We start from the raw sequence: 23,510 nt of genomic DNA, 5'->3' as shown, positions 1-23,510 counted from the left end.
AAATGCAATTTAAGAAAAAAGCCCCAGTAATAATTATTTTGCTGTTACAAGCCTCCCATCCCCATTAAAGTGAAAAAATGTTTGAGGTCATCCTCCCTTAATTCAGCTTTGGTACAAGTGTAGACCACAGTATCGTAGTGTGCTACAGTGTTATGGTTGTAGGTCGCACCCTAATTTGGTAACCTTACACAAACTACAAGCTTGTTATCTAAAGTGCCTTGTTCATGGCCATCTGTCCTCTTCACATGTGGACTTTTTTGTTTGGGTAGGCAAGTCAAGGAAGAGTTTTGAATTTAGGGGTGAGGAAAATGAAAACTTGTAGTGAAGGGTTTGGGTGGAATAGATAGCAGTTACCAGAACCTCTCTGCATCATCCCTTTCATATTTTAGTTTATGATCACTGGTTTTATGATCCTTTATTTTTGATTAAGGTGGGCATCCTAGCTGACTTACCATCTATCTTTCTTCAAAGATGAAAAACAAAAAAAAATTCAAGGTGGCCTGCCACAATCCCAGGAAATATTGCAGGTAGCATTTTGTCCTATTCTGGAATATTATGTTTGTGGTGTCTTCAGTTCTAATTATGTCTGACTGGAGATTTTGATCTTATTCTATTAATTGGAAGATTAGATTGTATAGTCAGCCCAAGGAGGCGAATTCTTTCAGAATTTCTGAAGTGGGAGGTAACTTTTAGTTCAAGCTACTCTGTTATAGTAGTACACAGGTACACTGCTCAAGAAGTTACAGATCAGAATATCTTCCTTTTATTTATGCTGATTTACTTGCAAAGAACTTTTAAAGCAGGTTCTATAAAGAGAAAGTTCTGCTGTTGTGGTGGTAAGTATAGAATCTTAATTTGTCTCTTATAAACAGTATCTCAGTTGGTATCTTTATCAGTTGAGAAGCGCCTGTACATCCATTGTTCTCCTTCCTTGGGCAGTCACAATCTTTCTACAATTCCTATTGTATCTGCTTTAATAAACTTCTGTTAGAAAGTCAGTGATTCAACAGGTATATCTCTGTATTTTGAACTTGACCAACTTGTAAAGTGGCATTCAATCAATGAATTTAAACTATTTTTTTTAGAGGATAGCCTTGTTTTTGTGTTTTGTGATATGCAGTGCCTCCAGTGGGTCCATAGAATATGACTCAAATATATTTATTATAATTGGTCTGAGATTTCTTAGCTGATAGTATCGGTTAAAAATGTGATGTTTACACATTAAACTTTTAATAAACATCCTGAACATTTGAATTGTACAGGCAAAGCCTGTTCCTAAAGGCGCTTGAAATTTAGCAAATGTGAAGAAGCTTAATGAGATGTGGTGGTAGCTACTGCTACTTCAGTGTACTATTGGCATTGAAGCCAATCGCTTGTGAAGAGTCTTGAGTCTCTGAGCCCCAGGCAGAATCAGGTATTTGTGCTGATGCAGATGTATGGCCCTTTTACCAAAGAACACTTCTTGTAAAAATAAGAAGTCCATTAGTCCATATGTTAAATGATCTCCTCGTATTTGAATACATTCTTGATTATTTAACGCAAATATTTATCAGATCACTTGTCTGATCTTACTAGCAAATGCTTTTACTACCTCCTGAGGCTTAAATCTAGGTTTTTACATTCTTGTTTTAAACATGAATTGTGAATGCCATTCACAGAAAGTTGTCATTGTGAGCAGTAAATATCTGGGACTTAGGTGCTATTACAAAATTCTGAGAAAACTGCTCCAAAGTCTCTGTAGATCAGAGAACTGGCAGGGAGATGTTTATTTCTGTATACCATGGTGCCAAAACTTGAAATTCAGCAAAGTGGCCTTGTGTTTCATATCTCGTTTATTATATGCCCAGCTATTGCAGATTTTTGCTTATACTATGATCTAATGAGTAGTAATCCTGATAAGTTACTATTTAGGTGACAACCAAATGAACTTCTAAAAATCCTAGTATCTTCCCGAGAGTGCAAAGATACAATAACACCTGAATGAGCTACCAAACAGTGCTTATACTGCTGATCTGAAGAAGGGCTCTGTGTAAGCATGAACACTTCTCTCTCACCAACAGAAGTTGGTCCAATAAAAGATATTACTTGTCTCTCTAATATCCTGGGACCAACATGGCTACAACCACATTACATGTAACTATTGTAAGTTATCACCAGAAAAGAAAACATATACACCGCTAACGTATGTATCTCTATATTTCATTTAGATTTTTAAAAAGGATTTTGGGTAATGAATTGGTAGATTAGTAAGGCCTCAGTGCATAACTCTGCTCAGCTTTATTTGATCTTACTATGTTGGTCCCACTGCTCAGCTCTGATGTCCCTTTTGCTATTAACTAATGAACTATCAGAGCAAATGTTTATACTGAAGTGTCTGTAAAAAGAAACATCTTAAAAAGCAAACCACCCAGCCGTATCTTGAGGCAGCTCTAACCGATAGGGAGTTGAATCTGTATATATATATTTTCTCTAGATCTTCCAACATACATGGATTTTACTCTACTATGGTAAATGTAAAGTTTTCATTAACAGTGGCTTTGATGCAAACTGGGAAGCTTAGCTATGGCTGATGCACCATTCTGTACTCCACCTTTGCAAAATTGTCATGAATACTTGCCTGACCCCAAATCTTCTCATGCACCCTTCCACAATGATGTTAAAAATGCTAGCGTACTAAACCATTTAAAAAAAAAACGCTAAAACCAAAACCCCCACACAACATTAACTCAGCTCAAGATGAATTTTGCAAGGCTGTTTTACTTTTAATGGGGTTTACCTTAAATTGAGTGATTAGTGTATTAGAGAGTTATAATGCTATTTCAGAGTTCTAGGTATCATTACATAAAATAAGCAACAAAATATTAAATAAAGCTGTAATCTTGTAGAGACATACATATTCTTAACTTCATGCACTATGAGTAGTACTGTTCAAATCAGATGTTCCTGTATCTGAGCCAGTTTCATCTTGAGGTGGAAGTGCAGTGGAATGGGAAGGAACCTGCTTTTCTCAGTTCAGCAAAGTCCATGGTACCAAGGTTGGATCTGACAGGAACCATGCACCCTGTTTCTATAGATGGTATCATCTTACTCCAGAACTGTGGTTTCAATGACAGTGAGGTCTCATTATCCATGTGGAGATTATTCCAGAGAAAACTTCAGAACTTCGCCAACAGATTCAAAGAGGAAGTAATTGGGGTGCTTTCCTTGCCCCCATTCCAGTAACCCCTGAAATCTGTTTTGATGGTTTTTATGGGATACTGTCACAAGGTGATAACCCCATCAGCATGGCTCATCATGCTTGGGAGACTCATTTTGAGGAGACCCTCCCACACTCAAGTGCTGCCAGAATCTCTTACAGGACTAGGCCAATGGATCAGTCTTCTGGTCCTTTGGGGCCTTTTTAAAGAAGGCTTTGTAGTTGTTACAGCTTTTACTTGAGTGCCTTTCCACAATGTGCAAGAGGAATTTCTCGTTGTGGTCTGAGGCTGAATACAATTTATGGCCCAAGAGGAACATTTCTTAAATCCTGGTTCTTGCTATTGTGGCTCTTGTTTTTTAAGATTGGTCAGCCATGTTGGGCAAAACCCAAGGAGACTCACAACTATACTAGCAAAAATACAACAAAACGGTTGAAAAACCAAAATGAAACTTTTTTTAATCTTCAGCTCTAACAATGTAAACTATTTACAGGCAGATTTGAACGGAGCAGGAAAGAAGTTGGTTCCATGACTCGTCAGGCAGATAGAAGAGTTGATGAGGCAGGTTATTTATGTACCCTCCCTATAGAATGTGTAGCTTGAGGTAATTTCTCACGCCACCTATCAGGCAAATACTGTTCAGAAAGGTTCCATAAACATGCAGCTACGCACACAATTTCTCCAATGGGACTGTGGAGGCAAATACATCTGGAGTACAGACATTACTGCTGGCAAGTAACCCCTTTATTATCTACAATTCTGCATTTCTCTGAGTGCCTTCTCTGTGTTCTTTAGATTGTAAATCTCTGGGGCAGAGACTGTCTTCGTATTGTGCTATGCAGAGCATGTTTGTACTAAACAGATAGTAAACTAATACTCATAGTAGAAAATGAATACTACTTCTCGGAAGTGGTCTAGAATCAATTACACAGATGGGACTAAAGTAGCATGGATAGATACTTTGTTGAAAGATTCATCATCTTTCTAAAGCAAGATACAGGAAGATGTTAAGAACATGGGTTTGTCAACATCTTCATGACAACTTTCAATTTGTGTGTGTGCGTGCACACCCTGTAGCAATTCAAGATAAAACAAGCTACTTTGCTACAGTTTTTCTAAATCTAACAGCTATTACTCCCATTATGGAAGAGATGTTTGCTAGAATGAATGAGTCATGATCGTTTTAACGTAGATGTGACTGCAGGTAAAGGAGTGGTACCTGAAGTGTGTGTGTTATCTGCCGGAACTCAAAATTATGACTATCAAAGATAAGAGAACAGAATGTTAATGTGCTTAAAACGAGGTGTGCTATTGAAACACTCCTTTATACTTTCAACTTTCCTTGCATATTCTTTCAGTTACAACAGTGCAGCCTCTTAATGTCAATATCAACTGGCCAGCACGTCTTTGGTAATGGGATTTTCCTGTAAATGATCTGACCTCCAACGAACTAAAAATTACCCAAGAAAAGTCTTTTTAAAAAACATACTAATTGCTTAAACATGAAGTAATTCCACTCATGTCACTGTTCCACTGAATTGTACACCCAAGCCAGGATGAAAATGCAAAATTACATAGTGGAGTTAACTGAAAATGAACTGCAGATTTGTTACGTGCTCCCTGTTCAGAGCATGATGTCAGTCATTTTCAGGCTCAGCTAACATTAAACAGCAGGTATAACCCCAGTGCAAAGCACAGCTATGGAGCACTAAATGTAAAAGTGCACTTTCATGAGTGAAGTACAAAGCATGGAGAACCTGATTCTTTTTTAATGAGCACTTATGTGTGGTAAGATGGGTCTGTTGGCACATGGATTACACTTAAAGCCAAATTTCAGATATGCCCATTCTCTGCCCCTTGTTTACTTTGTATCCTTGCAAGGAAGGGAGTGGACTACCTGATGACTAGAGACTTAGGCTCTTCTACAGTAGACATTTCTTTAGTTCTAGCCATACATACAATAGGCATTATTCCAGTTCAAACAGTGGCCTTATCTGTGTATGCAGGCGTTTGCACAAAAGCAGCCATATCAGTGATGGCTGTAATTGAGGTAAATCTCGTGGTGTAGACAAGGCCTGTGGCTCCGGAGACCCCTGGAGTCGTGCCCTCTTGCCAATGTACATAGGGCCCCACTGACACCCTGCTTCCTCAGCATCCTGCCAGCTGGCTCTGACAGAGGGGTAGATGGGTGGGTCTTGGAATGGTTAATGTGGAGGAATGTATCTAGAACTTATGCACCCTTTAACTTCCACTTATACTGGAGCACAGCAGCCTTGCCATAGCAAGGCCTTAATGTCAGTAGACATTTAGTGCAAAATTATTTGTGCATGGAAGAATTTTGCTGCTCGGTGGCTTGCTATCTAGTGGGCTTTACTATTTTCTTCCTTTCCATGCTAAAAAGGGGTCTTATAGGCTAGTTTCACTGGATTTTCAGTGTGTCATCGGACAAGATTTTATAAGCAAGTACTTTGAGTAACTGTTCACCTTGTGATATATGTTTCAGAGTACATAGTGTGGAAAGTGTCAAGAGACTGAAATCAGTAATATCAAATGCATTCAGAACTGAAATTACAGTCATGTTCCCCATTATGTCCCTTTGCAGGGATTTGAAACTTGGCCCTTGAAACTTCAGCTGGGATAAGTGATGATGTTAACATGTGGAATAAGTCTTTACAAAAAAAATCAAGTTTCATGTGTAATCCCATGTACATATTATTAAATCCATAAATTAAAAATTCCCTATAAAGCTTCAACATTAGTGACTAAAGTTCTATAACGCCATAATTACAGGCATGATTACCTGAATGTTTACCGTTACCAACTTTTTTAATAATAAAATCTTCCTTATTGTATTTAAAGAAGCTCTTATGGGACCACCCAAGAGACTAGCAAAGATGGGCTGCTGATTGAAGCCTGATCCAACCAGATATTGAGTGTCCTCTACTCCAATAGGGGTGGATGGTTCTTGTTACCTTGTCTGATCAGACCTGTGGAATACAGGTGTTTTGCTAATGATAAAAGAGAACTTGTCCTGGAAACCATTGATACTCTAAAGTGGCTCCTTAGGGTGGTCTGGGGTTGCCTTTTGGAAATGGTGGCTGATGCTGGTTTCACTGTGTATTCAAATGGTAGCCTAAAAATAGAAAACACTTCATCAAATTCGTGTGACCTCAAATCTGATAAGCTATGAATGGAGCTGTTAGTTTTGCACCAATGTTAGTTAGGATGTTCAGCTTTCGCAGTTTAATTGTTGAATAATTATGGCAAACAAAATATTGTCAGTTTCTGAGATTTGAATATGCCTAGTTTATGACAAGACTATATTATTTTGATGCGACAAACTCCCATCTAACTCTGGAAATAATACTGTGCAGGAGACTACTTCAAAATGTGCTAAACTGAAAAACAACACAGAGGTTGCACACTTGTTGCTTATGTAGGCTGAACTGTACACTAGTGAGAGTTGCATATTTAGCTGGTGCCTGTGATATGAAGACAGCAGCACAGGGTGCTAGAGAGATTCCTTTGCCTGCAGCACCAAACAGGTGCTCTGTGTGTTTATAGCAGTGGAAATCAGGCTTTTCCAGTTTCCTGAGTTTTGTTCACCAGAACCGACAGGGTTCTGCACATTGATCTTTGAGATGCTCCCTGATTGGCTGGCTGTGGTGTCACAATCCTTTAGTCCAAAGCTTATGGAATTGCTAAGGAGTTGGCAGAACTGTCTGATGCAGAGATGGGGTGGGAGGAGCAGGAATGCAGCCTCTCTATTCCTGAACATGAACCCTGCCCTCCTAGCACCACCTTTCTGAGGCTCTCAAAGCGCTTCACAGGCCTGAAGGTTCACCTGCTTGCCCTCCTGGGCCAACTGGAGATGAAGGAAAATAAGATGATTCAGTCAGTTCCAACTCTCTTATCAATCCCTTCTATCCCTGACCTTTCCACCACTCAGCCTGGCAACTTCCATGTTGCCTTTCACTTTCCCACATCTCCTCCGCACACACCCAGGCTACTGTTGAATCCTCTGTTCTCCATCTCTGCTCCTGCTTCGGCCATCTCTCCCCTGGACTCCTGCAGCCACCTACTATGATGTGGCCTCATTGATGGCCACAATGAGATGCCATTTAGTTGAGTGTAGGACCTTGCTTTGCTCAGCCAATTATGCTCCACAGCATCTTATGTTTTACTTTCTTTAGTTTTGGGGTGGATTTCATAAACATGATTATATAGTCACCATACAAGCCTCTCCCATCTTTACATATCTCGTATGCTACTAAATCTAAATTCCAGTGTGGAGCAGCTTCTGATCAGATCAGCAAGGGTAGAAATGTTGCTCTGCTGTGTGGTGACTTCTGACGTAGACAAGTATTAGACCACAAAATATTTTCCCTTGTGTCCTAAGCAAGACTCAGAATTCAGCTCTAGAGCATGTTAGTGCCTATTCTCTGCCTCCTAGCCCTGAAATGTGAATCTGGAGACAGACCTAGCAAACTCAGATTTCATGATAAAAACTGAAATAGATGCAGTATTTACATCTCAGACTAGGTTTATAATGGAAATGCCAGAATGTAAATGTAGAATGCCTTACTTTATTATGAAGAAGAGGGGGATATGGCAGGTCCTGAGCTATAATCCTATGATGCCATTCTGAAGCATCTCAAGACATTGATTGTCAGACTCAGATACTGGATAGTTTGTCTTGAAAGCAGCAGCTCAGAAACTATGCAGTGATTTCTGATGTCTCACAGACTGACAAGTTTTGAGACCTGTTCTGCAATGGGAAAACCAGCGAAATCATGGTGAACGTTACAGACTATTGGAGTTATTACTGTGAGTAGAGGATATTTTGTAAAAATATAATTAGGAGGGCGAAAAAAAAATTTGAAGAGCTGCTAGCCAAAGACTCTACGTTATAGCAAAAAAATGTTAAGTCCATCAGAAGCAGGAAGCTGCTAAACAACCAGTGGGGCCACTGGATGATCAAGATGCTAAACAAGCACTCAAGGAAGATAAGGCCATTGTGGAGAAACTAAACGAATTCTTTCCATTAGCCTTCATGACTGAGGATGTGCGGGAGATTACCAAACCTGAGCCACTTTTTTAATTCATAAATAAGGATAAGATTATCATGGAAGTCATGGAATCTGTGACTTCCTGCAACCTCCGTGACATTTTTTGCTTCAGTTGGGGCAAGGCAAGAGCTGTCAGCTGCCAGGGGGCCCAGCAACAGGGGGACCTGGATCTTGGAGCAGTAGGCTGCCCCACAGCTCCTAGCCGCCACCACAGGTGGCCCTCTCCACATTCCCAGTCAGCACCATTTTGTCATAGATAGTTATTTTTAGTAAAAGTGAGGGAGAGGTCACTGCTTCTGTAAATTTTTGTTTATTGTCCATGATCACTCCCTGACTTGCATTAAAAATAATCGTGACAAAATCTTAACCTTATTCATAAATGATTTGGAAAAAAGGTAGAGTCATGATTTTATAGATCTCTATCATATTCCCCCCTCAGTCGTCTCTTTTCCAAGTTGAAAAGTCCCAATCTCATTATTTTCTCCTGTTAGGGAAGTTGTTCCATACCCCTAATAATTTTTGTTGCCCTTTTCTGTACCTTTTCCAATTCCAATATATATTTTTGAGATGGGGTGAGCAGATCTGCATGCAGTATTCAAGATGTGGGCATACCATGGATTTATAAAGAGGCATTATGATATTTTCTGTTTCATTATCTATCCCTTTCCTCATGACTCCCAACATCAGCTTTTTTTGTCTGCTGCTGCACATAGAGTGGAAGTTTTCAGGGAACTATCTGCAATGACTCCAAGATCTCTTTTGTGAGTGGTAACAGCTAATTTAGACCCCATCATTTTACATGTGTAGTTGGGATTATGTTTTCCAATATGCATTACTTTGTATTTATCAACATTGAATTTCATCTGCCACTTTGTTGCCCAGTTTTGTGAGATCCCTTTGTAACTCTTCGTGGTCTGCTTTGGCTTAATTATCTTGAGTAGTTTTGTATCTTCTGCAAATTTTGCCACCTCACTGTTTAACCTTTTTTCTAGATCACTTATGAATCTATTGAACAGTACTGGTCCCAGTACAGATCCCTGGGGGACACCACTATTTACATCTCTCCATTCTGAAAATTGACCATTTATTCCTATTCTTGGTTTCCTATCTTTTAACCAGTTACTAATCCAGGAGAGGAACCTCCCTCTTATTCCATGACAGTTTACTTTGTTTAAGAGCCTTTGGTGAGGGAGCTTGTCAAAGGCTGTCTGAAAATCCAAGTACACTGTATCCATTGGATCACCCTTATCTACATGCTTGTTGACCCCCTCAAAGAATTCTAGTATATTGGTGAGGCGTGATTTCCCTTTACAAAAATCCTGTTGACTCTTCCCCAACAATCATGTTCATAAATGTGTCTGATAATTCTGTTCTTTACTAGGATTTCAACCAATTTGCCTGGTACTGAAGTTAGGCTTACTGGCCTGTAATTGCTGGGATTGCCTCTGGAGCCTTTTTAAAAAATTGGTGTCACACTAGCTATCCTCCAGTCATCTGGTACAGAAGCTGATTTAAATGATAGGTTACATATCTCAGTTGTTAGTTCTGCAATTTCACACTTGAGTTCCTTCAGAACTCTTGGATGAATACCATCTGGTCCTGGTGACTTATTACTTTATCAATTTGTTCCAAAACCACCTCTGATGACACCTCAGTCTGGGACAGTTCCTCAGATTTGTCACCTAAAAGGAAGCAGCTGCTGCATTGTCTGAAGATCATGAGAATAAATGAGAAATGTTCGTATAAGAATTACATCCTCTTAGGTTTCATAACTCTAACCTTCTTACATAAATGCCTGAAGGGTTTGTTTTAGAAGCCAGAATGGGAAAGGGCATGTAGGGCTTCCTGGAGCTTACCTGTGCCATGGAATCTATGGACCTGAATTGCAGAAAGGTCTCATTTTAGCATCCTTTTCACTCTGAGCTTCTCTTCTCTTCCCATTCTGTTGCTATAGTCAGTGTTTTTACCAGTAAAATACATAAAAAAATATCTTCCCGTCACTTTGTAGTCTAGATCTATTGATTTAGTTTTTATCCACTTGATACAAAGAGCCTGCAATCACTGCTACTTGACAACAATAATATTAGACATGCTTATAGTGCCTAACTGAAGACTGACAGTTTTTAGCCACTCAGTCCAAATCCACATAGTGAAAAATTCCTTTTTGGATCACTCTTTCATGTTGCTTGTTTCTTTGCTTTGTTTGTTTAACAGATACTTCTATTTTCACAAGATGGAGCCATCACCATTTAACAGAAGACAATGGACTTCACATTCTCTGAGAATCACTGCCAAAGAGCTTTCTCTAGTCAACAAGAATAAGTCGTCAGCTCTCCTAGAGAGGTTCTCCAAGTAAGTGCTGTGAGGCGTTAGTTCAAAAACAGGTGTGTAGGCTAGCGGACAACACCCTGAGAACTCATGTGGCAGTCACCCATCTCTACCACTGATGTTTTTAAAACTCAATTAAACCCCATCCTCAGTGCAATAAAATACTCATAGAATGTGCTTCAGGCATTGGCAAATCCTGATGCTTTAGCCATAGAATTATAATACCCCTTTCTGGCTGCCATTGTGAGCACTAGCATCCTCTCTTGCTGGAAGAGAAGAAGGTGCAACCTTGACTGTTGATTCATGATATCCTATTAGGCATCCATAGTTGGGGTTTAGTAGCTACCACCCATGGATTTACTCTTTGATCAGAAACAGATCTTTGCATCCTTTGTGTGAGATGAAAAGGTCACCCCAGTCCTACACTTTCTGCAAGGCATGGTGGAGAGCAGGATCTCCTCGCACTACAGCAGAACTCCAGTTCGAAGCCTCGGTACTGATAGTTGCCAATGATGGATTTCCTGATAGAAAACCCAAGGGTTTAAAAGGGCTAGTCTAGAAACAATATTTTAACAAAGGATTCCTCATAGATCTCTCCCTTAGCCTGTGGAAATCTTTGTTTATTAGGAGAGTGTTCTCTTGCAGAGAGGGGAGGTAGACTAGGGAATCTTAGATTGGTTTCCCCTTCAAACAAGAACACTTCCTTATAACCAAGGAAGAAGGCAGCCCCACTCAGCAAACACATTAAGTGCACTTGTTGGAGATGCATGTGATTCGTACTTGAGAAATATACAGACTTTCAATGTAAGTTGGGTACCTAACTCCCTTAGGCTGCTTTGAAAATCCCAGCCTATAATAGTATAGCCTGGTATCAACTTCTGTAATTGAAAATGGGATGTGTAGAGGCCTCCCACGAGAGGCTGCTCTGAATTTAAAAAAAAAAACCTGACATCCACTCCGTTCCAGAAATATGTTATTTGTTCTTTAGAAATATTGAGCGTAAGGAAGACGCTGCTTGTTATGACCATAGTCAGTGAATGAATGTCTCCAGCTGTGATTTTGAAATGGAATCTGGTCAATTTTCTAAACTTTAATAATCCTTTAAAATGGCATTTACTGGGATAATCCACCACACTATACTTTAACCAAGTAGGGCCTCTCTACCCCCATGCAAGCAATGGCAGAGCTATTTAGAAAAGGATACTTGAGTGGCCCCTGGCTTCACCAACCTTGAAATGCACAGCAGGAAACATAATCCTAGCTCTTTGGGATAAATCTACTGCTTTAAAAAACTTTTCTCTATCTCAAAATACCATGCCAACTGCCTGGTTCGTCTCAATTTTTTTTATAAATTTGTGATTAACTATTACTATTAGTGAAATTGAGGGGCTCTTAATGCAGACTTAAACCATGCATTGTGCAGACTCCTTTCCAGTACTGGCAGGATACCTCTGTCCCTGCCCGCAACATCCATGTCTTTCTAGCCTGCCCTCTCCTTCAGTCTTCCTATATATTTCCAATGCACCTCACTTTTTGCCTGTAAATGCCCTTGATATTCTACTGCTGGGCCTCATACACAACTCTGCCAGTGAATCTTGTTTCTCATATGCAACTGCCCTTCCACTTCCAATCCTGGTCTTATCCATTAAGGTAGCCAGTTGTATAAAACTGGGGTCTTTCTCATATAGATTAGGATGAAATCACCATGTTAATTGTTGCAAATGGCCAACCAGGCTTTCAAAAGGTGAAAAGCGAATACATAAATCCACTATTCTAGAACCTCACTAGCTTGTCTTGCCTTGTAGGCTACAACTGTGGTATACTCCTTTGATCCGCAGAGAGACAAGCTTATTACCAGAGACAGTACTTTGCTTCAATGATGGATATTCCTTGGGCATTGCTAATGTGCAGGGGTTGTGGTGGGCAAGAGAATCGGCAAGTAAATGAGACAGAAGAGACTAAATTTACTGTCCTGGAAATTAAACACTAAATTTGGGGAATATAATTGTCCCCTCCCATCCCAGATTAGATGCTATTGATAGATTAGGTCCAAATTCAGCCCTGCTGCCAGCGGCTGCAGCTCTCGACTCCAGTGAAGTTGCACTCCAATATCCAGGGCTGATAATCTTGGCCCATGTTTTCATAAACTGATCACGTTCCTTCTACAGACATTTCCTGATATTGAAAAATCAGGAAGGTTTTGATTTCACTCTTGGCTCTGCACAGGCCTGAGCTCCTGGTTATGCAAATGTATTTCTGCCACATGCTTCTTTGTCATGGAAGTCAGTTCCTGGGGCTGTCGGTCTTTCCCAGACTCAGGTGTTTGCAGTGGCTTTTACTCTGCACACACACTTCATCTCAGCAGCCGAGTAATATAGACTTCAGGTGCCAGCCTGACTGTTCCCTGCAAGTCTCAAGGAACTGAGCTGCTTGTTGGCCTTTTAGTTGAGGATCAAGTGACCTGCTGGTGATCACATGATCCCTTGCATTAAATCAATCACCTGTGATGCAGCTAATTAGTCAGAGGTGAGGCTAAGTTAGTTCCTTTAAAGGGCCATCCCACCCTGTGACACACACCTTCATTCTGTTTTCCCCACTGCATCTTTGTCTCCTATCTAGTAAGAGGCAGAGCATAATGGGACTCCTGTTTGTTGCTTGCTTCAGTTCTGTGCCACTGCCTTGCTGTGAAGGAGCTGCATTGGGAAGATAAACTTGGAAGCTTTGTAGCACACTACACCTTAGATCCTAGAAGACTTGGGCGAGTGTGGCTCATCAAATGCAGGAGCTTGTCTGGTTTTCTTCCATCCTGCAGAATGGAAGCTGCTAGTTTTGCTCTTCATGTGGGAATATGTGAGTAGCAGCACAGGCTGTCTGCTTCTTAGACTAACAAAGGAGGAGAGGGCTGTGTAGAAACCTCTCATGCAAGATGTGCAAATCCAGCAGTGTGTGCAAACAAATGGCCTGATACAACAGTCAGTAATAGAGTGCATATATGCAGGGTGATAAGAGTTTTTCTTCGGGTGGACTAGGCCACCAGATAAGATTTAGTCATGGTGGTGTCACCAGCAGTTCTTTCAAGAGCCGTGAGTTTATAATGTTGTTAGTAACTGGCTGTAACTTGCTGACAGTTTGGCTTTAAAAGTAAACCTCCAAACAGATTTGTGATTTAAAAAACCCTCAAATATGGCATGTTCAGAGGTTGGAGAATAAGGATGATTTGCAAAACCTAAGAGATAATATATACATTCTGTTCTTAAGTTACTTAAGCATCTTTCAGCATGAGGCCCCAAGCAGGCAAGAGAGATCTCAGGGGTGTTTCATTCCACTGATGATGTGATGGCATGGATGTGACTGCAAGACATCTGGAGTTGTAAGGCTCCTGCACTGTATTCTGGACAATTCAGAGGCAGAATATAAATTTACCCAGATAGAAAACAGGCTACCATCCCGTCCCTTCTAAAAAGTAGAACTTTAATGACCATAAGTAAAGAAAGTTTGTTGTGATCAATATTTTGGTGGCAAAACCTGTGACCTTTTTAAAAAGAGAAAGCCCAAACAAATTGTGGTCTCTGTAACACACTGAGCAAGGTCTTCCATGATCTTAGTCATGGTCCTGTCTTTCCAGGACAATGAAATGTGGGGTGGCTGCTAGGTTTTTTAATGGCTTTGTTAATGGATTTTAAATCTCTTATTTGTCTAAGAGTTGTAGTGTTCAAAATAACATGTCCCTGTACCATTTTACATTGTTCAGACATTTGTGACTTTTACCACTTTTTCAATGACAACCAACCAGCCGTACCTATTCAAGATCTCCAGTTTTTTGTCCATGAGGTCTGGAAGGTAATATCCTTGTTGCAGGGTGATTGTGCTCCCACCAAAAGATTTGGGACTCTGGAGTGCAGATAAGTCTTTTTTTTTTTTTTTTTTTTCCCCTCTCCCCCCCCCCTTTCCTTTCCTAAAAGGTATCAGAAGGCAGCTGAGGAAGCTACTGCAGAGAAAAAGAGAAACGTAAGTATTTATGATCGTTCTGGAATGAGCAGCATATGTGAACTAGGGCCACTAGCTATGTATCTTTCCTGTGACTGCTGCTATTGAGGATAGCTAAACAACCCAAACATGCCCTGTGGCTTTTTTGTACCTTGTGTTTAAAAGAAAACTTGGCTCAGTTGCAATGTTTGCTCTTTTTACTAAGGGCCTGCTTTTGACCTCGTCTTCCCCCACTGGGTTGACTGAAGCACAAGGAAATCAAGTGACTTGCCCAAGGTGTCACACTGAATCGTTGGTTCAGGTCTAAGTAGAACCCAAAATGCAGCTGGGTCCATGTCCTCTGTTCTAACCACAAAACATGAATGGTTACCTACCTCTGTGCTCCAGGCAGCTGTGTGGTTTCTATGCTGCTTTGCTCATTTCTTAACTAAACTTTGAAGCTTAACGGGATGCTGCGAGCTTCCAACAATTCTAATTTATCTTCCTTTCTAACTGCAGAATCCATTTAGGGTGCCCTTCTCTAAAGCAGATTTTAAATCCTTTGGACTTATGTGCCTCTGGGGGAGGAGAGAGAGCCATTCTCTTTGGCTCTGCTGTTACAGTTTCACTTCTTCCCACTGCTCTGGGATCAGGGAATTCTGGTGGATGAGAACGCACTAAGATTGCAGATCTGCATTTACAAGCAGAACCTCTGCTTATTCTCCATTTAAAATGGACAGGGTTAACGACAGTGTCGAGAAGGAGTGGGCAATTCCTTCTCTGAGCATGCTTGCTCAATCTTAGATGAGCAGTTTGATGGCAAACTGAATGAACATTGCTAGTCTTGTTTCTGTGTTACTCTAGCCAGGGAAAAAGAGACAAGGTAGGAGCCTGTTCAATGCTGCTTTATTCCCACATTCTGTCAGGTCTCAATAAGTCTTTGGATGGTCGTGTAGGTCAGTAATACTTGGTTAAAACATTGTTATTTAAACCTATTTTTAAATATAAGAACAAATTGTGGGGTGCTTTGTAGGATGTAATCTCAAAGTTAATAGGGAAGAATGCCAGCTCACAACTGGAAGATATTGCATCACTCGTATGGGCAGGGCAAAGCAGAGCCTAAGCACAGAATGACTCATAGTATGATGCATGCCAGAATTCCATATGCAGCAGTACAACAGGAATCCAAGGAAACCGTAGGTGCAGGAACTTCAGTGTCTAATTCTGTCATGAAAACCCTTCACACAGGATACCTTTCTGATGTCTCTGATTACATTGTACCATTTTCCCTACAACTTTGGTACTTGGTTTAAATACAGTGAGCAAATAAACTGATATTTTACTGAAGCTTAGGTGGATTCTAGTTATTTTGTAAAGAAGCATTTGTATTGTAACTAGAAGAGTAATGGGGTGAGAGACTTAAATCCCAGTATAGCTGCTAATCCTGTTTAATTCCTTAAAGCCTTGCAGATCTGTTCTACTTGCAGTTAGTTTCATTTATGGTAGGATCCACAAGGAGCAGACCATAAAAATGCAGTGCTGGCAGGTATTAGATGTGAATTTGCTAAATGTGGGGTTTTGTGTCCGTATGTGGGGTAACCACTGTTTGAAAGTACTTGAATCTGAGGGGTAGTATTACCGTGGTCACCACCAGCTAATCCTGGGCATGTTCTGTTGGTTTATGGCAGTGGTGTGGTAATGTTTGTAGGACATAATTTACATGCATGAGTACGTGCCATTCAGTGATCACAATGTTACCTGTAGGAGAAGGATTAAAAATTCCAGTATATGATCAGATTTTATAAATGGGTGCAAAAGAATAGTAATATTTGATTTGTGTTGGGTGGTGTAAAATACTGTGATTAGAGGCCTGTTGGCACTCAAATATTACCACTAACTGAAAGTAGAAATACACAAAATCCAAAGTAATAGTGGTTTCTTAAAGATAATCTTTAGTTCTTGGAATAGCTGGCTAATCGTTCTCCTTGCTTGCTACAGTACAGATGGAAAACATTGCAACGTTTGGCATAGCACCGCTCTGCTACCTCATGTGGCCACTTTTCCGTTTTAACATAAGTCTCGCCTTCTAAAGGCTATGTTGAGTCTATTCTCTTTTTTGTGTGTGAAGATTCAAGCCTTTCTGTGTCTCATTTAACTCTCATTAGAGCTTGATTCCCTTTTTTTCCTTATAAGGCCATTCTGTTTGATCACTTCCTGCTTCAGCTCCTGACTTTCCTCACCTCCCCCCTCCCCTATCCTTGATGCTTTCTCCATGTGGCACAGTTGTTGTAACTATTCACAGCTGTCTGAAAGAGCAGTGGACTAAGAGCAGCATTGAGTCTTTACTTCCTTTTGTACAGAAAGGAAGTGCTTTAATGCTTCATCAGGCAGTTTATAACTGGCATTAACTTCTTTTTAGAACACAGAAAATCTTCCCCCTCATTTTAAAAGGGGGACTCTGAGTGTGTTAAAGAAGAAGTGGGAGAATCCAGATTTGGGAACAGAGTCTCGGAAAGAAACACTACAGAGCAACTGTCCTGAGGTTAGGCAGAAGGTCGCTGGCCCCAGTGTTGAAGTTGAAAGCAAACGTGCTTCTGTCGCAGAAACTGACCAAACGTTAAAGGTCTATACTACATCTCAAGTTCAATCATCTGCAATTGGCCAAGGGCTCCAGAAATATTCCAGTGTTGACAGCGAGGAGTCTAAGATCCATTCACTGGAGAGTGATAAAATGGAAAATTGTGTCAGAGAATCCAGACAAGAAGTAGGAAAACCTGAGGCCAATGAAAACCCAGACTCTTCAGGGAAGATAGAGAAATATAACATCCCACTAAACAAACTAAAGATGATGTTTGAGAAGGGCGATGCAACTCAAACAAAGGTAAGGACTGGATAACTTCAGACCTTAAGCAGCTAAAAATTAACTGCCTCCTGGGCATCTGAAAATGCTTGGCAGGGGGTGGTTCAGCACTATTAACTGTACAATGGTAGTTTTATTCATTACTGAAGCTGAAAAATATATCCTGCAGTGGTTGGTGCTAAAGAGCTGAAAACTTTATTGATGCCTCTGACTCTCCATGATTGCAGGCTTGTCACTGTGTTGGTCTCAGGATATTAGAGAGACAAGGTGGGTTAGGTAATATCTTTTATTGGGCCAACTTCTGCTGGTGAAAGGGACAAGTTTTGAAGCTCTGTGTAAGCTCAAAAGTTTGTCCCTCTCCCCAACAGAAATTAGTCCAATAAAAGATTACCTCACTCACCTTGTCTCTCTTTTGCAGTTCCATAATAGCAGGAAATTCTTCTTTTGAACATATTAATCTGGGATGGATAGATTATTTCTCATTTTGGCTGGATCCAATTAAAAATAGAATGGATTAGTATTTGAGTAAATTATTATTTTAAAGCAAGGTGAGGCTGACTGCATCTTAATTTTTCTAGGGGCCCTGAAACAGTGAGTCATTTAAACATGACTTGTTTGAAAAAAAAACCAAAAACTATTAAGCTCACTTTGAAGAGCCTGACACCCACTAAAGTGTGATAGGAAGGTTTGTCAAAACTAAGGAGAAAGTCCAAGGACTGGTTGTATGTTGCACTGAGCTGAAACTCCCATGTCCTCTCAACTCTGCTCTCATCTGTGTATCTTAACAAATGTTTCCTATCAAAGAAAATCCTCTCTGAGAAAATAGCTAGACAAGCTCCTGCCTTTACTAGTTTTGACTTGCAAATGCATAGGGCTTGCATTTTCCTACAACTGCTCATGAAATTTGATCCTGCATGTGGGCTGCAGATTGTATCCCCAGGGAGAATTGCTTAACTAGAAAATGAGTTGCATATGCCAGTGACTTACAACAGATTCCAGGGGCCTTGACGTCAGTGGATTCTCCAGTTTTCTCATAATTTCCTATATTTCTGGTTTTGTTTTACTCAGGGTGGTTTTATTAGATCATTCAGCAAAACAAAGAAAAATCTTGATCGACAGGGAAGTTATTTATTTTAGATACAAAATAAAGGGGGAGTGGGAGACAGAATCTTTGCATTTTCTGGGTATTTGGCCTGAATATAGGCATTCAAAACTGTTTTTCACAGTAACAGTTTAAATCTGAGTTCTTAGTCTTTATTAATATTTATAAGAGCTGCCTTTGCTATTGACTTCATCCCTAAGGTGCTAATTACAAGGAGCACTAGCAAGGTGTGACTTTGGTTATGTTCAGACTGAGGGCGGCAAAATCGCCGCCGCCAGATCGATCTTCCTTGATCGATTGAGCGGTCAGTGAGACCCGCTCAATCAATCAGGAAGTCGACTGAGTAAGTCCACCCCCTCAAGTCGCCTCAGCGCGGTGAGAACAGCGCGCAGAAGGGAAGTAGAGCAGTCGACGTCAGTTATGCAAACTACTCTGTGTAGTTTGCGTAACTTCCGTCGACTGCCTCCAAATCGCGCGGTAAGTGTGAACCAGCCTTTTGAAGACTTCTTCTTAAGAATTCTGACAAGTGGTGCCCATGGGATTGAGCACATCAAAACTCCAAAGGAAAGTACCAGTTCTCCAGGCAAGCTTGAGTAACTGTATCTGAGCATAGGGAAGGAAATGTTTTTGAGCTGACCAAATTACTTATCTTTAACAGCTGGAATTTATAACTGTATGTCATAGATAAGCCATTCTTTGAAATACTGTCACAGCAAATTGGCTAATACAGAAACTGACCCTAGCAGTTCTGAAAGTCATGGAACTTTACTTGAGGGGTTCTTCCCTTAAATTTCTTTTCTCCCCACTCAAAATTCATTTTGCATATGCATTTCCACCCCTCAATCTAATTTATTAAGTAAAATGTCTAAGGGCTTGTCTTTACTTACCTCGAGATTTGGCGGAAGTCGACTGGAGTTACGCAAGCTACGCAAAAAAACTTGCGTAACTCCTGTTGATTTCTGTGCTTCTGTTCTGTGCGCCATCTTCACTGCACTGCACCACTTGAGAACGTGGTCTTAATATGTCGATTTCTGGATCAACTGAGCCAGGTCTTCACTGATGCTCAGTCGATCCAGAGAAATCGATCTGAGGGCGGCAAATTTGTCGCCGTCAGTGAAGACGTAGCCCGAGCCTTAAAATGAAGGGGAAAGGCTTCTGTTGCAACTAAAAAGCACTACTGTAAGTTTTTTGGCCTGGGAATTTGTTAGGGGGTATGAGGGTGATAACATGCAGACATACACAATGCATATTCAGTCAGGCAGCATAAGGACATAGTTAAGTTTCACTAATGTAGGGAATAACTGCAGAAGCAGCACAAGTCTGAGTAGTTACAAAGTGCAATGTGCTCAGTTCTGTAATTCAGCATGGATAGTGCCTGCCTTGATGGCCTTGATTGTTCCTTATGTCCTCACCCACGTGTGTGTAGAAACAAAACTATCCAGATTCACAAAACTGAACAAAAAATAGCAGGATTAAATTTTGCTCAGGGATGCTGCCCAAACCTCAGTTCTTCTTTTCTGTTCAGATTTTTGATCCAATTTTTGAATCTCAGAAATGAGACCAGTTTTATTGCACCTTTGGGAAGAAAGTACTTTGAAGCACTTCAGTAGCAGCCTGCCTGAGAAGAGAGTATGGGACTCAAACCCTGAACCAAAAGACCATCTTTCCTTTATTACTCATTGGTTCTAATGTCTCAAGTCCTTGGCATTTTCAAAGATACATCAGATAGTGTCACGTCAAGTAAGAGACAAAAGCAAGTAATAGAAGAAAGTCAGGGGGAGCATAACTTAAAACATTCAGTCCAAGCATTAAGATATGATTGTCCCCGAGTTGTTTTGAGGGAATAATTTGTTCTCTTTGGCACTGTTAATCTAATATGCAGTGACTTGTATTCTTATGGTGCTATATAAATTAATAATAAAATAGGTGTGGTTTGACCAGAGCAAGATGAATTGTTGGACAACTAACCAGAGCAAAATCTGGCCACTGCCAAATGAAATGGTAACGCTGCACTTGCAGCATCTTTCATCCAAGAACCTTGGGGCTTTCCAGAGAGTGGTAAATTTTTTGGTTTGGGTTTTTTTGCTTACCCCATTTTATGGATGGGGAAGCTTAGGTGCAGCAAAATGTAGTACTGTGCCCAAGGTCACACAGTGAGTTGGTGGCAGGTCAATTGGGTATCTTCCCTCCAAGTGGCCAATATCCGATTCTTTAGGGAAAGATATTGTTTCAGTCCTCCCTCCCCCCCCCAAATGCATATGTGCAATTGTTGGAGGGGGCTGGGGAGATGATTGGTTTGAGATTTTAGTACACTTGTTATGTTACTGCATACCTACAGTCATGACACATCTACATCCAATATCTGATTTCCCACTGCAGTGAATTCCAATTTGACAGTATACAGAATAAGGTGGTATTTCCTCTCTCTCCTAAATTTACTGCCCTATAACTAGCATCCATTTGTTTCATGATGGGATATGATGAAAAAAAGGACTATACTTCTCAAACTTTGAATCACTCAACTTCCTGCTAACCAGAACCATCTTTTCTTCTGCACCAGATTGTAAACTCTTTGGGGGCAGTGACCAGGTTTTGCTCTGGTAGGTAGGGTAGTCAGTACACTGTGCTTTCATACATATTGGAATTACAACACTTGGAATGTTTTGCTCAATCTATTTTAAAAACATCATGAAAGAATTTTACCACAAAGCTAAGGATTCTTGAAGCTTCAATATTTTATTTTTCTGTTGACGTGTTTAATTTACATAATCCCTGAGTGAAGATTTCAGGGAAAGTTTGTTCAAACCAGTTCATTGCTGACAGGAAGGAGGATGGGGGATGTGAGGAGCAGGGAGAGGAAGAAATCACCCCTTAGGGAACTCAAGCAAGCTTCTAGACTTAAGCATCTTTGTTCCTAAAAAGGATTAGTTGTTTGTCATCCAAATGAGATAGGAATAGAGATACTCACAAGATTAGTTATATACCTCCGAGCTTCTGGTTTAAGAGAGAACTGCTGTTCTTTAGTACTTCTAGATGCACACCTGACCGACTTAAAACTTTCTACCTGGATCATATTGTGCTGTTGTAAGAACTTGTTTGTTCCACCTTTCTTTCTGCCAACCATACCTAATATAAAGAAGCATGAATTTTGTGTTTAACATTGCAAACTAGATGTTAAATACAGCTCCAAATTTATGCTAGCAGGATCTTTCAGTAGGTTAATACATTTGAAGTTCACTCTATCCCCCCAAAAGGACACTCTTCCTTAGCAGCACTCTTCCAAATATCTCAGCCTAAAACACTTTGCTCCATGTAGTGGGAGAAAAGAGAACCTGTTGTCTATACTTAAATCCCAGACTGTAAGGTTTCAGGAACTTGAGAGTGTTGGCTGAGCGTGATAGTGGAAGGGGACATGGGCTCAACAGGAAAGTGCAAGCAAATCTTGGAGACGACTGAGGAGTCTGCAAGTTCTTAGAAGTGTGTAGATGCGGAACCTATCAGTATTTCAGCAGAAGGAAAAGGCTTGTCTCAATAAAACGCTTTTCAAGTAAGAAACATTACCAATTTCCTAAACTATAGAAACATAAATTTTCTAACCTTGTAATGGAAAACAAGGGATTTTCCAACTGCATTTTCCTTTCCCGATGAAATTCCTCTGTTTTGTGTGCTGAAGAGGCCTGATTTTTCACAGTGATTATCTTACATTACTGCTCTGTTAGAATAAAACTGAAATTTTCATCACTTAAGTGACAAGCAAATGAGAAACTTGTTGGAAGCAGGAAAAGAAATGTGTGGTTGGAGTGTCTTGCCAAACCTTTTTCCTCCTCTCTTAGCCTGCTGTTACTTTCCAACTTTTCTGAGACTTAACTCTTTCTGGTGAGAAGAGAGCTCTTATCACTTGCTACTGTTTTTATAGGTTGACTTTCAGATGTGAAAGCATCCGATCTTGGTGCAGGCAAACTAAACTCTACACACCATAAAGCATTCAGAGGAGCTGTTGAAATAGATTTCTATAATTGTTGGATTTTTATTGAGCACTAAAAAGTTGTATATGGACCATTTGAGGGTTGATTGCAGCAAATATGTATCAAATTTGAAGGTGCTGGCCAGAGAATGTCTATGCTGCAGGCTGCTAGTACAGAACACCCTGTCATAAGAACAGCCATACTGGGTCAGATCAATGGTCCATCTAACTCAGTGTCCTGTCTTCCAACAGTGGCTAATGCTAGATGCTTCAGAGGGAGTAAGGCAGTAATTGAGTGATCCATCCAGTACCAGTGTGTAGCAATCAGACTTGGGGACACCCAAAGCATAGGGTTGCATCCCCGACAATCTTGGCTAACTGCCATTAATGGACCTATCCTCCATGGACTTGTCTAATTCTTTTTTGAATCCAGTTATAGTTTTGGCTTTCACAACATCCCATGGCAGCGAGTTCCACAGGCTGATTGTGTGTTGTGTAATGTAGTACTTCCTTTTGTTTATTTTAAACTTACTGCCTATTAATTTCATTGGGTGACCCCTGGTTCTTGTGTTACTGAAGGGGTAAACGACACTTCTTTATTCACTTTCTCTATACCAGTCGTGATTTTATAGACCTCTATCATATCCCCCTTAGTCGTCTCTTTTCTAAGCTGAAAAGTCCCAGTCTTATTAATTTCTCCTCATGTGGAAGCTGTTCCATACCCCTCACCATTTCTATTGTCCTTTTCCGTACCCTTTTTTAATTCTAATATATCTATTTTGAGATGGGGTGACCAGAACTGCATGCAGTATTCAAAGTGTGGGTGCACAATGGATTTATATTGTGGCATTATGTCCACCATCACAAACCATGTGGTTGGTGATTATCTTGGAGATATGAGGATATTTCTGTCCAGCACCAACCTGTTTAAGTGTCAGCCTGTCTACCAAACCTAATTTGGGGCTCAATCTGATTGATAGGTTGTGCTTACTGATTGATATCAAAAGGAGAACTGCTAACATTT

At 40.4% G+C, this 23,510-nt stretch overlaps 1 protein-coding gene across 1 annotated transcript in view; it reads left to right on the top strand.

Moving 5' to 3' along the window:
* Window positions 1–23,510, top strand: part of LIMA1 (LIM domain and actin binding 1) — a 66,821-nt gene that overhangs the window by 29,208 nt on the left and 14,103 nt on the right. The window contains exons 6-8 of the mRNA XM_067529566.1: window positions 10,481–10,618; window positions 14,557–14,602; window positions 16,980–17,441. Of these exons, the coding sequence (XP_067385667.1) occupies window positions 10,481–10,618; window positions 14,557–14,602; window positions 16,980–17,441 (646 nt within the window). The remainder of the gene's footprint in view (window positions 1–10,480; window positions 10,619–14,556; window positions 14,603–16,979; window positions 17,442–23,510) is intronic.

Source organism: Emydura macquarii, unplaced genomic scaffold, assembly GCF_026122565.2.
Source record: "Emydura macquarii macquarii isolate MOO-44397 ecotype Brisbane River unplaced genomic scaffold, CSIRO-AGI_Emac_v2 contig_2994, whole genome shotgun sequence".
Taxonomy (NCBI): Eukaryota; Metazoa; Chordata; order Testudines; family Chelidae; genus Emydura; species Emydura macquarii.
Note: the sequence above shows the minus strand (reverse complement) of the source record. Positions and strands in the feature narration are given on the sequence as shown.